Below are 12893 nucleotides of genomic sequence, written 5' to 3' on the forward strand. Positions count from 1 at the left end.
GGGACAGGTGTGTTGATGGAGTGGGGGTGCCTGTGCCATGTGGGCGGGGCTGGGGGTGCTGCCCCACTGCTCCCATCCCCTGGCCACGGCCCCTGGCAACCACCCAGCATATCCAGTGCTTTATTGACCAGAAACAGCAGCGAAAAACACAGCAGTGTCCGAGTGCCCGCTCTCCTGGCCAGGCTGGCATCACCCAGCTCCAGCGCTGTGCCCCACCCCGGCAGGGCTGTGCATGCACTGAATGGGGCTGGCACGGGGAATGCCAGGGAGGGGAGGCTTTTGGCATGGGGCAGCCCCATGGTATCTCTGCAGTCCTCCCCCTGCCTTGACTGACGCTGGGATGGAAGTGGTAGGGCTGGGCAAAGGGTTTGGGGTGGTAGGACAGAAAAGGGGGTGCCCTCATTCCTCCAAGGGGAATGAGGAGCCCTCAGTGTGCAGGGCAGTGGATAGGAGGGGAACGGGCAGGAGGCAGCTGCCCAACCCAAGTGTCTCTGCTGCCTACACCCCTATGGCAGGTGCCTGCCTTCGGGGAGACCCGCTGTGACACCCGAGGGTGCCCCCTTTACCCGGAGAATAGGAAGGGGAGATGGGAAGCTGGGGAGTGGGCACAGGGTGTCACTTAGGCAGGGGTGGGGATGGAGGGTCCCAGCCTGCTGGAGGGGGCTCGACCTCACCACACCGAGCACTTGTGCACCGGGTTCATGGGCGAGTTCTTGGGGCAGTGGAAGACCCGTCCAAACTCCTCAAACTGCGAGACACTGCCCAGGACCCTGCCGGGAGAGGGGAGGACTTCAGAGCTGGGCACCCCCACCCCCTGCACTGCCGCCTTGCACCCCACTCAGGGCACGTGCCCACCCCAGCAGCACCCCGACCCCTGCCCCAGGGATATCACCCCAAATCTGCTGGCACCAGCTCTTCAAAGGGTGCTCATCCCACTTTGCACAGCACTGACATCTGACACCCACCGTGCCCCCAGCCCACCCCATTTTGGGAGCACCCAGTACCTGTAGTGCTCCGGGGCGTGCTTGTCTGTCAGCACCTGCAGGTAGATGGACTGGGATCGGCGCTTGATGCACCAGTTCTGCAGGGGAGAAAGGTTCCATGGAGAATCCACGTGGGGCACCTGGGGTCCTGGCAACCACCAGGACACACGATGGCCCTTCTGGCTGCTAGGGGTTGAGGGCAGTGATGCCCTGGCTGAATTTGTTATTGCAGGGTCTCCCAAGAGCCTGTGTACGTGGTATAAGTGAGGTGGGAGAACATGGAGTCGTGTTTGTTATTTAGGGTTTCTGGGGCTGTAAGCTGCCTGGCTGCAGGGTTTCCTAGAAGTTTGGGATCGTATGTATTTGTTACTGTGTAACCTCTGGAAGTCATGGGACACACACTAATTTATTGTTGTGGGGTCCACAGGAGCAACAGGAGCGTGTGGGGTGCTCATTCAGGGCTGAGCTCTGTACCCTGAGCCCAGGACCTGCTGATGCAGCCAAGCCCAGCTCCTGGCCACGGGCCCTGGGTCCCCTGGAGTTCTCTCCCCTTCCCTTTGGGCTGCTGGCCCCACACAAGGTGACCCTCCTATCCCAATAACTGTTACATGTGAGGAGGACAGGGGCTCACCTGGGCAAAGGCGATGAAGAAGAGCTGGTCATGCGTGTATTTCATGTGGTGCAAGGGGTGCTCGGGGCCGTGCTCCCGCACCCACTTCTGGTAGGCCTGGAGAACAAGGGGTGCCCTCAGCAGGGCCTGGGCACTCCCCCAAACCCACCCTGAACCTCCCCCCAAGCCCCCAGCAATCAGGATCATGCCCACCCTTTGCTGCAGGGAGTAAGGAGGGGTTGGGGCATCCCCCGCCCTCTCAATGGGGATGGCATAAGCAGCTGCCCCACGGCTGTGGCAGCCAGGCTGGGGGGACACTTACGTAGTAGGCGAGTTTGAGCCCACCCATGTCAGCAATGTTCTCCCCCAGTGTGTGTTTGCCATTCACCTGCCAAGAGAGGAGAAATGACAGCATGAACAGAGGTGTCTCCATCCCCACCCTGGCACCGAGGCTGCACCCGGTGCCCTGAGGAATTTCCAAGCTAAGGTGTGATGAATTGTTGGGTCTCAGGGCTGGGCTGGGCAGAGTCAGTTCTCCTGCAGGTACCCTAAGCAATGCAGCAGCAAGGACCCCACCGTGGGGCAGTTGTGCCCTGCTGGGCATTGCCCAGCACGAGAGGGGGTCTCACCCTCTGGTTGTAGACGGTGAAGTTGTCGTAGAGGTTGACGATGCACTGCGCCTTCTTCAGGAACTTGCTGTAGGACCGCTCCGTCCACCAGTGCACCAGGTTCCCGTGCCGGTCGTACTGTCCCCCTGCCAAGGAAACCGCCACCTCCAACAGTCCCAAGGGACCCAGGCGTCTTGCCTGGCTGCCTCCCCCATCCTCACATCCAGGCAGGATTTAGGAGGAACACCCACCCCAGTCATCGTAGCCGTGGGTCAGCTCGTGCCCAATGATGGTGCCAATCCCACCATAGTTCAGCGACCTGTTGAGTGGGGGGCAGAAGTGAGAGGGTGGAGACCACGGTGCTGGCAGGGACAGGGTGACCCCATGGCATGACAACCCCCGGCCCCACACTCACTGTGGGAACTCGGGGTCGTAGAGCGTGGGCTGCAGGATGCCAGCAGGGAACACTGGGGACACAGGAGAACATTGCAGTTGGGTGTCACCCTGCCCTGCACCCACCCGCAGCATCACCCAGCACCAGGGGACACCTGGGCCGTGTCCCCATCCCAGATCCTCCCTGCTCCCTCCCCGGGGGTGGATCGGCGGCGGGCAGTGCTCACCCATCTGGTTCTTGTTGGGCAGGTAGTAGGCGTTCAGTGCCTGGGGAGGCAGCAGCCACCTGCAGGGAGAGACAGCAGTGCTGGGCTGCAGAGCAACGAGGGACATGGAAATGCCATGCCTTTACACAGCTGGGGAACAGGGGCGCATTTCCAGCATCCCCGTGCCCTTCTGCCTACACCCTGTGGGGTGCATCTGGGCATGGGGACAGGGGACAGCGGTGGCACCATGCTGGGCCCCCCCGTGTTCCCCCAGGGCAAGGGGATACCCACACGGACTTGTCCACCTCCTGCCGGATCTTCTTCACCGAGAGCCTGATGCCGAAGGCGATGCTGTTGAGGATGTTCTTGAAGTAAGTCTTCTCATCCACCTCAAACTGGGGGGGCACAGCCACATCAGGGGAGACGCCAGCCCCAGGAGTGTGGAGGGCAGGCCTGTGGTGTGCTCCCACCCCTGAGAGCCTTGGTGACTGCGGATGTGTCACAAGCGTGTTCTCACGCCCCATGCTGTGTGCCCACAGGGGCAGCTGTTTCTCTGTCAGCTCCATGAGGTCCCTGGGCCAATCCAGCACCCCCAGCCCTTGCCGAGGATGGGGCTGAGCTCTGGGAGCTGCAATGTGGGGAAGGAGACACCATCCCAGGGACTGTATGGCACTGCCGGTGTGGGGCACTCTGCCAGCAGTGAGCACCAGGAGGGGGCTTGCTTTGGGGTGACATCCCCACAGACCCTGCTGCAGACGTGGGGACCATCTTCCCCCACCATTTGCCCATGTCCTCACATGCTCCTGGGCTATCCCTTGCCTCATATTCCTTGTCGATGGCCTCTGGCTTCAGGAGGAAATCGGGGTACCCAATCATCACCATCATATACCGGAGCTGTGGGCAAAATGAGTGGTGGGTTCAGACCCCTGTCACACCTGTCCCCGTGCTGGTGATGGGGCCAAAGACAGGAGTGCATGCTAGGGGCCTCTACCTTGGCCCTGGCTGCTCTCCGTGTCTCCTCGTCCATCCAGTCCAGCTCATCCAGGCGCTGGTCAAGGATGTATTTGATGTCCTCCACCAGCTGCTGCACCTACAGTGGGTCACCGTGGCGCTGGCACAGCCTCCCCACCATCCCTCACCGGCCAGACAGCCTTTGGTGGGGGCAGCGGGCACTTTGGCAAGGTGATGGGAGATGGCGGTGGCAGCATCACCTACCTTGGCTTTGCTGGCAGAGGAGAAGTGCTCCTCAACGAAGAGAGCTCCCAGGGCCATGCCGAAGTGCTTGTTGGCCTGGCTCAGGCAGATCTTACCCGGCTCCAGCTGCTTCTCGTTGCCCTCCATCTCCTTGGAGAGCTCGTGGATGGCATCGCGGAAGGGGGTGGAGAGGTGCTCGCTCAGCACCACCACGATGCGCCACAGCATGTAGTTGTGAAGGATCCTGTGACAGGGACAGGATCGGCCCTCAGCATGTCCCCAGGCACGGGGAGGGTGGGAGCACGTGCCAGGGTGGGGGCACCCCTGCTCAGGGACACCTCTGCTCAAGGACATGGCTGGTGGGGGCACAGGGACAGCCTGGCACCATGTCCCTCCCTGATGTGCGATGAGTCTGGTGACCTCTAGCATAAGTGGCTCACCGGGTGTCCAGGCACGACCAGGATGCTGTGGGGCTCATGACAGTGCCTTTTCCCACAAGCTTTCCCAGATATTCTGTGCCAAGCCCAGCCTTCCCAGGAGGAGATTCCAGCCACAGCTGTCCTGTGCCCCCTGCCAGGCTGGGAGAGGTGCCAGGGGCACAGGGGGTGCCAGCCCCCCTCACCTGCTGGGTGTCACACGGATGAGGTCGGACACCTTGTGCATGTAGTCGGTGGCCAGCAGCACCACCTCCTCCTCCTCCGAGAAGTTGTCATGGAAGATGCGGTCCAGCAAGCGCTTCCACTTGAGCTGCCAGGGCAGGCACTGTCAGGGGGGCTCGGGGACACCCACTCCATGCCACCCTGGAGGGGACCCCATCCAGGCTTTCCAGCCTCCCAGTAGAGGAGTGCATTATCCTCAAGTGCATTTAACTGGGACAGGTGGTGGGCATGGAGGGCATGGAGCACAGGGACAAGTGTGGGGCCCAGGCAGATGGGGGACAGGGGGACAGGTTGGCACCAGGGGTACTCACCGTGGGGGTGATGCGCTGCAGCTCGGCCAGGGTCACTTTGTGGTACATGCTGCCGACGTCCCTCCGCACGTCATCATACTCGGACACCGTGATCTGCACAGGGTGGGCACGGCTGTCACCATCCCACTGCCCACCTTGAGGGTGACACAGGGATAATACACTGGGATGGGGCAGCTCTGGGGCAAGAGGGCATCTCTGATGCAGGTACTGACCCACATCCTTCCCACTCCCTGCCCCAAGAACCCTCTGCTGCCAGTGGGACCCTGAGGGCTGTCAAAAGTTCCCCAAGGAATTGGGTTATCTGAGGAATGGGCACACATGTCCCCCACCAAGGTGCAGATTCAGGTCCCCGAGACCTGGATATGGAGTCTACAAGGGCCTGGAGTGCCATCACAAGGAGTAGATGTGGGGCTGGAGTGGTTGTCCCAAGGGCTGGGACTGGGGGTTCTCAGGATGTGGGACTGGGTCCCTGAAGCTCTGCCGTGAGGTCCTCAAGAGGCTGAGATCCCCAGGTTCTAGGTGTGAAGATCCCCAAGGGCTGGAAGTCTGGATGGAGGGATTGGAATGGGATTGCTCAGGAGGAGATATGGGCATCCCCAAAAATCTGTGACTGGGATGTCCAAGGGCTGGACAATTGTGCCCCCAAGTTCATGGCACACATCCCCCTCACATTGGCGAGGTGCTGCTCCAGCTGCAGGATCTCCTGGGCTTTCTGCTCCACACGCTCAGCCCCCAGGAGGGTGAGCAGCCGCTCCATGAACACTCGGTATGCGGCCAGGATCTGTTCAGAGGGAAGGGATGCTCAGTGCCACCCCCACTGTCCTGTGGCACCCCGGTCCCGGGCACTGCTGGCAGTGGGGTGCCCTCTGTCTGCCAACCATGCTGCGTGCTGGTCCCTCTCCTGCTGTCCCCAAGGCACCGCTGTGCCCCCCTCACCTTCTCGCTCTCCTCGTCCTGCCCCAGGTAGAGGGTCCGTTCAGGCAGTGTCAGCCCGTCCTGGTCGATCTGGGGGCGAGAGACAGGGGCAGAGGGTGAGCAGAGGGTGAGCAGAGGGAGAGGGGCTGTGCTGAGCCAGGCACCCCTCACCTTCCCCATATCGCAGAGTGCCCCTGGCGTCCCTGGAGCTGAGGGACGGCAGTGTGCTGGAACAGCCCCAGGAATGGGCACGTCCGTGCCTCAGTTTCCCCCCTGCTAGAGGCTGCTGGAGCTGCAACAGCCAGCAAGCCACAGGCTGAGAGTGCAGGGCAGAGAGCAGGCCCCTGCTCCATGGCCTGACTGGCAGATTGGCTGCCCCATAGCCTGCCCTATGCTGCCGCCACTCTCTGCCCCATCCCTGCCCCCTGGTGTCCCCCCACCTGCCCCGTGGCCAGCCCCAGTCATGCCGCAGCCATCATGGTGAGCTCTATGGACCCCCCTGCTCTTCACACACACCCCTGCTGTGCTGTAACCACAGGCACAGCCCCCAACCCATGCACGCCCCGGAGCACGCTTGCAGGTATGTGCACGCTCACACACACACACGAGCACACAGGTAACCCTCCCGGCTGGACACACACCTATGGGTGCTCCCATCCCTTCACAGTCTCCATCCGTTTTACCCCAATGCACACACAAACACAGAGAAACACGCACCCTCTCCTTCTCTTTCGGTCTCAGCCCCCCGCAACTCACTTCACCGGCCTCCCCCCACTCACACAGCGCTGTCCGCACACCCACCGCACCTCCAGCCTTCCTCCTCCATCCCCCTCATCCCCCTGCCCCCTTTGCTTTCCCAGACGGGAGCTGAACCCTGCAGCCCTCACACACCCCCCCTCATACACCCCCTGTCCGCTCGCACCCACCGCACACCCACCCCAAATCACACCCCCGACACCCCACGCCCTGACCGCCAGCCCTGGCTGTCACAGCCATCTGCCCCCCACGCCCGCGGTGTCCCACGCCGCGCGGTCCCGGTCCCGGCGCAGCCTGCCCGTCCTTTCCCTGGGACAGACGCTCCCTCTAGTGTCACACACGCGGGGCCCGGAGCCGGCAGCACACCCGCTCACGCTCGTATCCCACAGCCGCACCATCTCACAGGGACCGGGGCGGCTCCTCCCCACCGCTGTGTCCCCCCAGTGCCCTCGCCATCACCACCACCTCGTCCCCACCACGCCGTCACCAGCACGCGTGCCCACGCTGTCCCTGCTATGCCCACCTCCGCGCCCGCCACCGAGCCCAGCAGGGCATCCCTGCTGTGCCGCTGCTGTGCTCCCACCGCGCCCACCACTGCTCCCCCGCAGCCGCCGAGAGAACTGGCCGGCCAGATAAACCCACCCGTGCCCTGGTGGCACCACAGGGTGAGGGACATGGTCTGGCAGAGGTGGGAAAGACTGAGAAAGACACGGGAAAATGCCCTGGCACTGTGCTGCGGGGCTGGAGGGCACCTCCCTGCCCCTGCCTGGGGCTTGCCCCCCGTGTACAGATGGCAGCCACGATGCCGAGGTGAGGGGCTTGGCAGCCAGCACTCTGGAGTCCCTGGTGGGCTGTCCTCAGCACCCAGGCAGGTGGCACTGCCTTACTCTGTACATCCCCCTGCCCGTGTCCCCAGCCCCGTCCTGGTGGTGCCACCCACACCCCAGGGCAGCCTGACACAGGGGCCCATGCTGGGAAGGCAGGAGGGTCCCCAGGGACAGGAGGGGTCCCCACCCCAGCAGTCTGCTACGGCCAAGCCCACGCGCTGCGGAGGCGCCCAGAGCCGCTGCAGCAAGGACAGTGACATCAGGCAGGTGACAGCAGCTCTGGAGGGTGGCTGGGACAGGGGGCAGCCGCAGGGGCACGGTGCCCTCACCCGGATGACGTAGCGGGAAGTGTTCCTCTCGTCCAGGCTGACGGTGAGGGAGAAGAGCACGGCAGCACTGTAGACCCCCTGCGTCTTGTAGAGCAGCTCGTTGATGTCCCTGCGGTCCGGAGGGGCATCCCAGCCGCCGCACTCCCCGATGACCTCCAGCATGGGCCGGGGGCCGAGCCGATCGATCTCAGCCCGGTCCAGGCACGAGCGGAAAAACTCCTTGACCTTCCTCTCGGCCGAGGCGCGGGCTCGGCGCCGCACGGGGCGGCTCAGCAGCGCCCGCAGCTTGGCCTCGTTCTGCTCGGCGATGGCCCCGATGGTGCCGTACACCAGCTTGTCCTCAGGGATGCCGTGCCGCCGGAGCCAGCCGCCACAGGCGAAGGAGTAGAAGTCCTGGCAAGGGTCGATGGTAGCATCCATGTTGGCGCTTAGGAAGCGGGATGCCCGCAGGAAGGCCTTCTTCTCCTGACAGCCCTCCAGGCAGTAGCTGTCCCCTTCGGCCGCCAGGTACTTGAGGACCAACATGCACGTCAAGATGACGCAGAGCCCCGCAGCAAAGACCAGTCCTGAGAGCAGACAGACCTCCCGGCGGCTCCAGCGTGGCAGCCCCCCACGGCGCTTCTTGGCCCCTGCGCCCAGCTGGAGGGCGAAGCCGTTGGGCAGGGTCCCGCTCTGGTACTTGCTCACGTACTTCACCTCCTGAAACTCATCGTAGTGGGCTGTCAATGAGTAGGTCTTCTCCATGGCCGGGGATGGGGCTCCCCGCCAGCAGCACAGGTGCGGGGGGCTCAGGGCAGGTGGGGGGCAGGCTCAGGGAGCCCACAGTTCATGCTGGAGCCGTGCCTGCCACGGGGAAGTGGTGATGGCTGGGTGAGTCAGGAGGCTCCTGGAAAAGGCAGAGGAGATGGATGAGGGGGAGTTTGGGAGGAGCGAGGGCGGCGGGGTTGCTTCTTGTCGTCATTGCTGTCTGTATATCCATCCCCATGTATGACCCACTGCTGGCACTGGGACCATCCATAGCGCCAGGAGCTCGATCGTACCTCTACCCCACAGCTGTCCCCTTTGCCAGCTCCTTTGGTGACAGGGCAGGGTCCTGCCTGCATGATGGCAGGTTTCAGTCCCTGGCACAGCTAATCTCACACCCCCCCCCCACACCCACAAAATGCTCCAGCCCACACTGGGTGGATGTCCAGGGTGTTCCAGTGACCCAAACTCAGCACCATGAGAACGCTTCCCAACCAGGGGGAGCACAGGGCTGCCAGCCCCTCTCGGTGGGGTATGGACAGGGTCAGCAGCTTGGGGAAGAGGCTTCGGGGAGATTTGTGAGGGGAGGTGTTGTGTTGGGGTGCCGTGGGCTGGGTCAGCTTGTGTGGCCCCACGTTGCGTTGCACAGACGGTGCTGCGCCGTGGTGGGTGGTGTTGCATTGTGCCGTGCGGGGTGGTGGTGCGCCGTGTTGCATCGCATTGTGTCAAATTGTGGTGCCGTGCGTGATGTGTGAACAAAGTTAATTCCAGTCTGGGGGGAGCCCCGGATCCCGTGGAAACCTCACAGCATTCCCCCACAGCCACCACCACCATCATCCACCCAAGCCCGACAGGCGCCCGACAGGCAGGGGTGTCTGCCAGGGGTGACATGCTAGGGAGGAGGGGGTCTGCCCATGGGGAAAGGAGGGTGGGGACATAGATGGGTTGGGAGGGGGCTTCAAAAGGAGACACCCCCCCCTTCTTGCTTGGTGCAGAATGATATCCAGACTTACAGGTGAGGGAGGACGGGCTGGGGACAAAGAGCTGCTCGGGAGGTGGCCAGAATCCCCACAGCGGGGCTCCCCCATGCCCCCGTTCCTTCTGCAACTTGGGCAAAGTTGTGCCCCGGTGCAGCAGCCCGGCAGTGCCCGTGCCAGGGAGCTGCTGCCGTCGGAAAGTTAGCGGGGACGGCAGCCGGCGCGGCAAAGCGTGGGGGGGCCAGGGAGCTGCCCAGGAAGCTCGAGGGATGCTGCTCAGTACGCTGCCCGAGATGCTCAGGGGATGCTCGGGGGTTCCCGGAGGATGCTGCCCGCGATGCTCGGAGGATGCTGCCTGCCCAGGATATTCGGGAAGGTGCTTGTCGGGATGATAGGGACATGCTCGGGAAGTGCAAGGGAGATGCCGGCCGGGATGATGCCTTTGGTGCTCGGGGGCATGCTCGAGGGTTGCTCGAGGGATGCTCGGGAAGTGCTCTCCGGGATGATGCCCGGGATATTTGGGGGATGCTCGCGGAGTGTTCGCCGGCAGGCACGGGGACTGCTCCCCGAGCTGCTCACGGGGTGCTCACCGAGGTACTCGAGGGATGCTGGGGAGAACGATCTTCTTTCTGCTGCCCGGGAAGTACGCGTGTGCACGGGGGTCGCTCGTCGTCTGCTCGCCGAGATACTTGGAGGATGCCCCTGGGATGCTGAGGCGACGCTGCCGAGATGCTCGGGGACGCTGTCCGGGATGCTCGGGGGGCCCTGGGGGTGCTCACCAGCTCTCTCGAGGGGTATCAGGAGTCTGCCGGGGGCTGGCCGGCCCCTGGCCGCCCGTCCGGCTGCCGCTCCGCTCCGCGCCCCGCGCCGCGGCTGGCGGAGCGGCGGGGCCGGAGGGAGGCGGCGGGGCGGGGAGGGGGTGGTGTCTCCAGCCCGGCTCTCCCGCAGGCCAGGCTCCATTAACGAGATTATTATGCAAATGAAGCAGCCCTGTGCCTCCCGCCAGCCTTACCTCATCCCCGCCGGCGGGGAGGTAGGGCAGGGGGGTCCCCGTGCTCCTGTACCCCGGGGGGCGCTGGCACGGGGCTGGCGGTGCCAGTCCGCCTGGCATTCCCCGTCCGGGCGCACTGCCGCGGCAGCAGGACACCCAGGAGGGGCACGGGTGGGCACAGCCGACGGCCTGTGCCGGGAGCATCCCGGAGCACGACAGCCCCCTCCCTACCCGGGGGGGCCCGTCCCGTCCCGGTGCCGTTCTCCCAGGGCGGGTGCAAGGGCCCAGGACTGTGGGTGGGCAGGAGACAGAGCCTGAAAGGCTCCGGGTGAGAGGGTGGGCACGGGGGTGGCACGGGGGTGGCACGAGGAGGAAGCCGTGCATTCGAACACACACAGGCGAAGGTCCGGGAATATTAAACTGCATTGCAGATAAATCCCCAACATAAATATCGTGAGCTGCTCTGCCACGGGGGGGCCCAGCAAGGAGATTTATAGCCCAGCAATTCCCACGGTGGCCCCCTGCAGTGCCTGGATACTCTGGTCACCCGTGGCCGCCCTGCCTGCCGTGCTCAGGGGTGCCCTGCTACCCTCACCCGCCTGTGCCAGCACATCCCTGGGTGCTCAGAGGGGGCTCAGGGTCTCCTGGGTGCTAGGGAGGGACAGCACATACTGGGTGCTGTGCCAGGACATGGGGCCCTGCTTGTCACGGCACAGGTGGCTCAGCAATGTGGACCCACCGTCCTGTCCTGCGGGCACGGTGGGCTGACCCCAGGCACAGCTCTCGACGCCTGGGGCTGCTGAGGCTGCGCTTTCCTGTGCTGGGATGCTGGGCATGGCCTGGGCAAGGTGCCCTCTGCAGCAGCGAGGCACAGCAGCACCGGCACAGGCAGTGGCACACACGTACATCACATGTACAGCCACACACACTGACATGCACCAGCACAGACACACACTCTGCCTCCATACACTCTCACATTCAAGCACTCACTGCCATCCACAGCCACAAGCTCAGGTGTTGCAGCTCAGCTTTCATGGGGCGCACACCAAGGCAGAGAATCATCAATCCCACGAGAGAGACGCACCAGGCTTGGGCATCGCAACCAGCCAGGTATCACCAGCCCCAATGGGATTCAAGGGCACCCAGTGAGGCTGCTTCATGGGTGGGCACAGGGAATCCAACCCTGCTGCTCATGAGGGTGCTGGCTGGAAGATAGGGGCATGGGACTGGGTGGCATGCACCAGCTTCCCCATGCCTGCACTTACTCAGCCCTGAGACACACTTGGTGCCTTGGTTGGAGCATGATGGATGCAGATGGGGGGTGGGGGAGGGCCTGTTGTTATTAACAGCCCTGGGTATTGCTCCAACAAGGCTGTAAAAATTAAAGGCGTGTGGATATAAAATAATGGATAAATCTGAGCTGGCCGCAGAGCGCTGCTGTGCCCCGCAGGTGTTGGCATCTCAAGAAGCCAGGGTTCAGCAGGTGTGGGATGGCACCTGTGTGTAAATATGGGGCATCAGGCAGTGCCCTCACTCTCTTCCAAATGCTGACTTTCCCCAAAAAAGTCCAGAGAGCCTTGAGAGGATGTGCAGGCAGTGACAACCTGTGGAACTGGCACTCTGAGGAAAGCAGCTGCTGCTGGAGAGGAGAGAGAAGAAAAGAGTTTATCCCTTTGCAGACTGAGGGACTGACACCTGCTTCTGGATGCCCGAGCGCTGCCCAGCCCACGCACACCCAACAGCAGGATCCGTGCCGTGGGGCCAACACACCCAGAGATCACCAGGTGGGTGTCACCATCCCATGGCGCAGCGCTCTGACCCCGAGCAGGCCCCGGGCAGCGCTCAGCTCGCCAGCCCCACTCCACCCTGCCCATCCCTCGGGCCACCCCGCCGGCATCCTCATTTTCCCCAAGATTAGCCGCGGCGCGGGAGCCTCCGCGCATCGCCAGCAGGTGACAAATAAGATTTTTCCACTCTCCCGAGCACCCGGCATGGGTCTGTCATTGAAAATGCAAAGCAGCGCCGTGCCAACCTCCGCCACCCGCCCTCACCTCTGCCAGCCCCTCAGTGCTGAGCACCCGGGCAGATGAACGCCCCCCGCCATCACCACCAGACCCCCGCTCCACTCCCCCGGCAGTGCTGGGGTGCAGGGCACGGTGCTTTCATGCCCAGTAACATAGGGGGCAGGTTCCCAGGGGGTTTCTTAGAGGAGGGCTAGTTTGGGAGTGTCAGCCGAGGTGGGCAACACGGCGTCACGGTGTCCTTGGGGTGCACCCACATGCCTGGTGGAGGCTGGCACCAGTGAAGGAAACACCTGGCCCAAGACTTGCCTGTTTTAGGGTGGGCATCATCCCATATGTCCCACCTCAACGAGCCCCATCCCAGCACCC

General features: G+C 63.5%; 1 protein-coding gene across 1 annotated transcript; it reads right to left on the reverse strand.

Annotated features, from left to right (window-relative positions):
- Positions 1 to 18: 18 nt before the first annotated feature.
- Positions 19 to 10358, reverse strand: ECEL1 (endothelin converting enzyme like 1). Its single transcript, XM_040073993.2, has 18 exons — positions 10103 to 10358; positions 7792 to 8677; positions 5901 to 5969; positions 5635 to 5745; positions 4965 to 5057; positions 4617 to 4741; positions 4016 to 4238; positions 3792 to 3890; positions 3620 to 3694; positions 3092 to 3195; positions 2822 to 2880; positions 2617 to 2668; positions 2453 to 2520; positions 2223 to 2347; positions 1916 to 1981; positions 1615 to 1710; positions 1005 to 1081; positions 19 to 770 (listed from the first exon to the last, which is right to left on the reverse strand). The coding sequence occupies exons 2-18, from the start codon at positions 8533 to 8535 to the stop codon at positions 671 to 673; spliced, it is 2286 nt and encodes a 761-aa protein (XP_039929927.1). The 5' UTR covers positions 8536 to 8677; positions 10103 to 10358; the 3' UTR covers positions 19 to 670.
- Between the last annotated feature and the right edge of the window lie 2535 nt (positions 10359 to 12893).

The sequence above is a fragment of the Hirundo rustica genome, chromosome 10, assembly GCF_015227805.2.
Source record: "Hirundo rustica isolate bHirRus1 chromosome 10, bHirRus1.pri.v3, whole genome shotgun sequence".
NCBI lineage: Eukaryota > Metazoa > Chordata > Aves > Passeriformes > Hirundinidae > Hirundo > Hirundo rustica.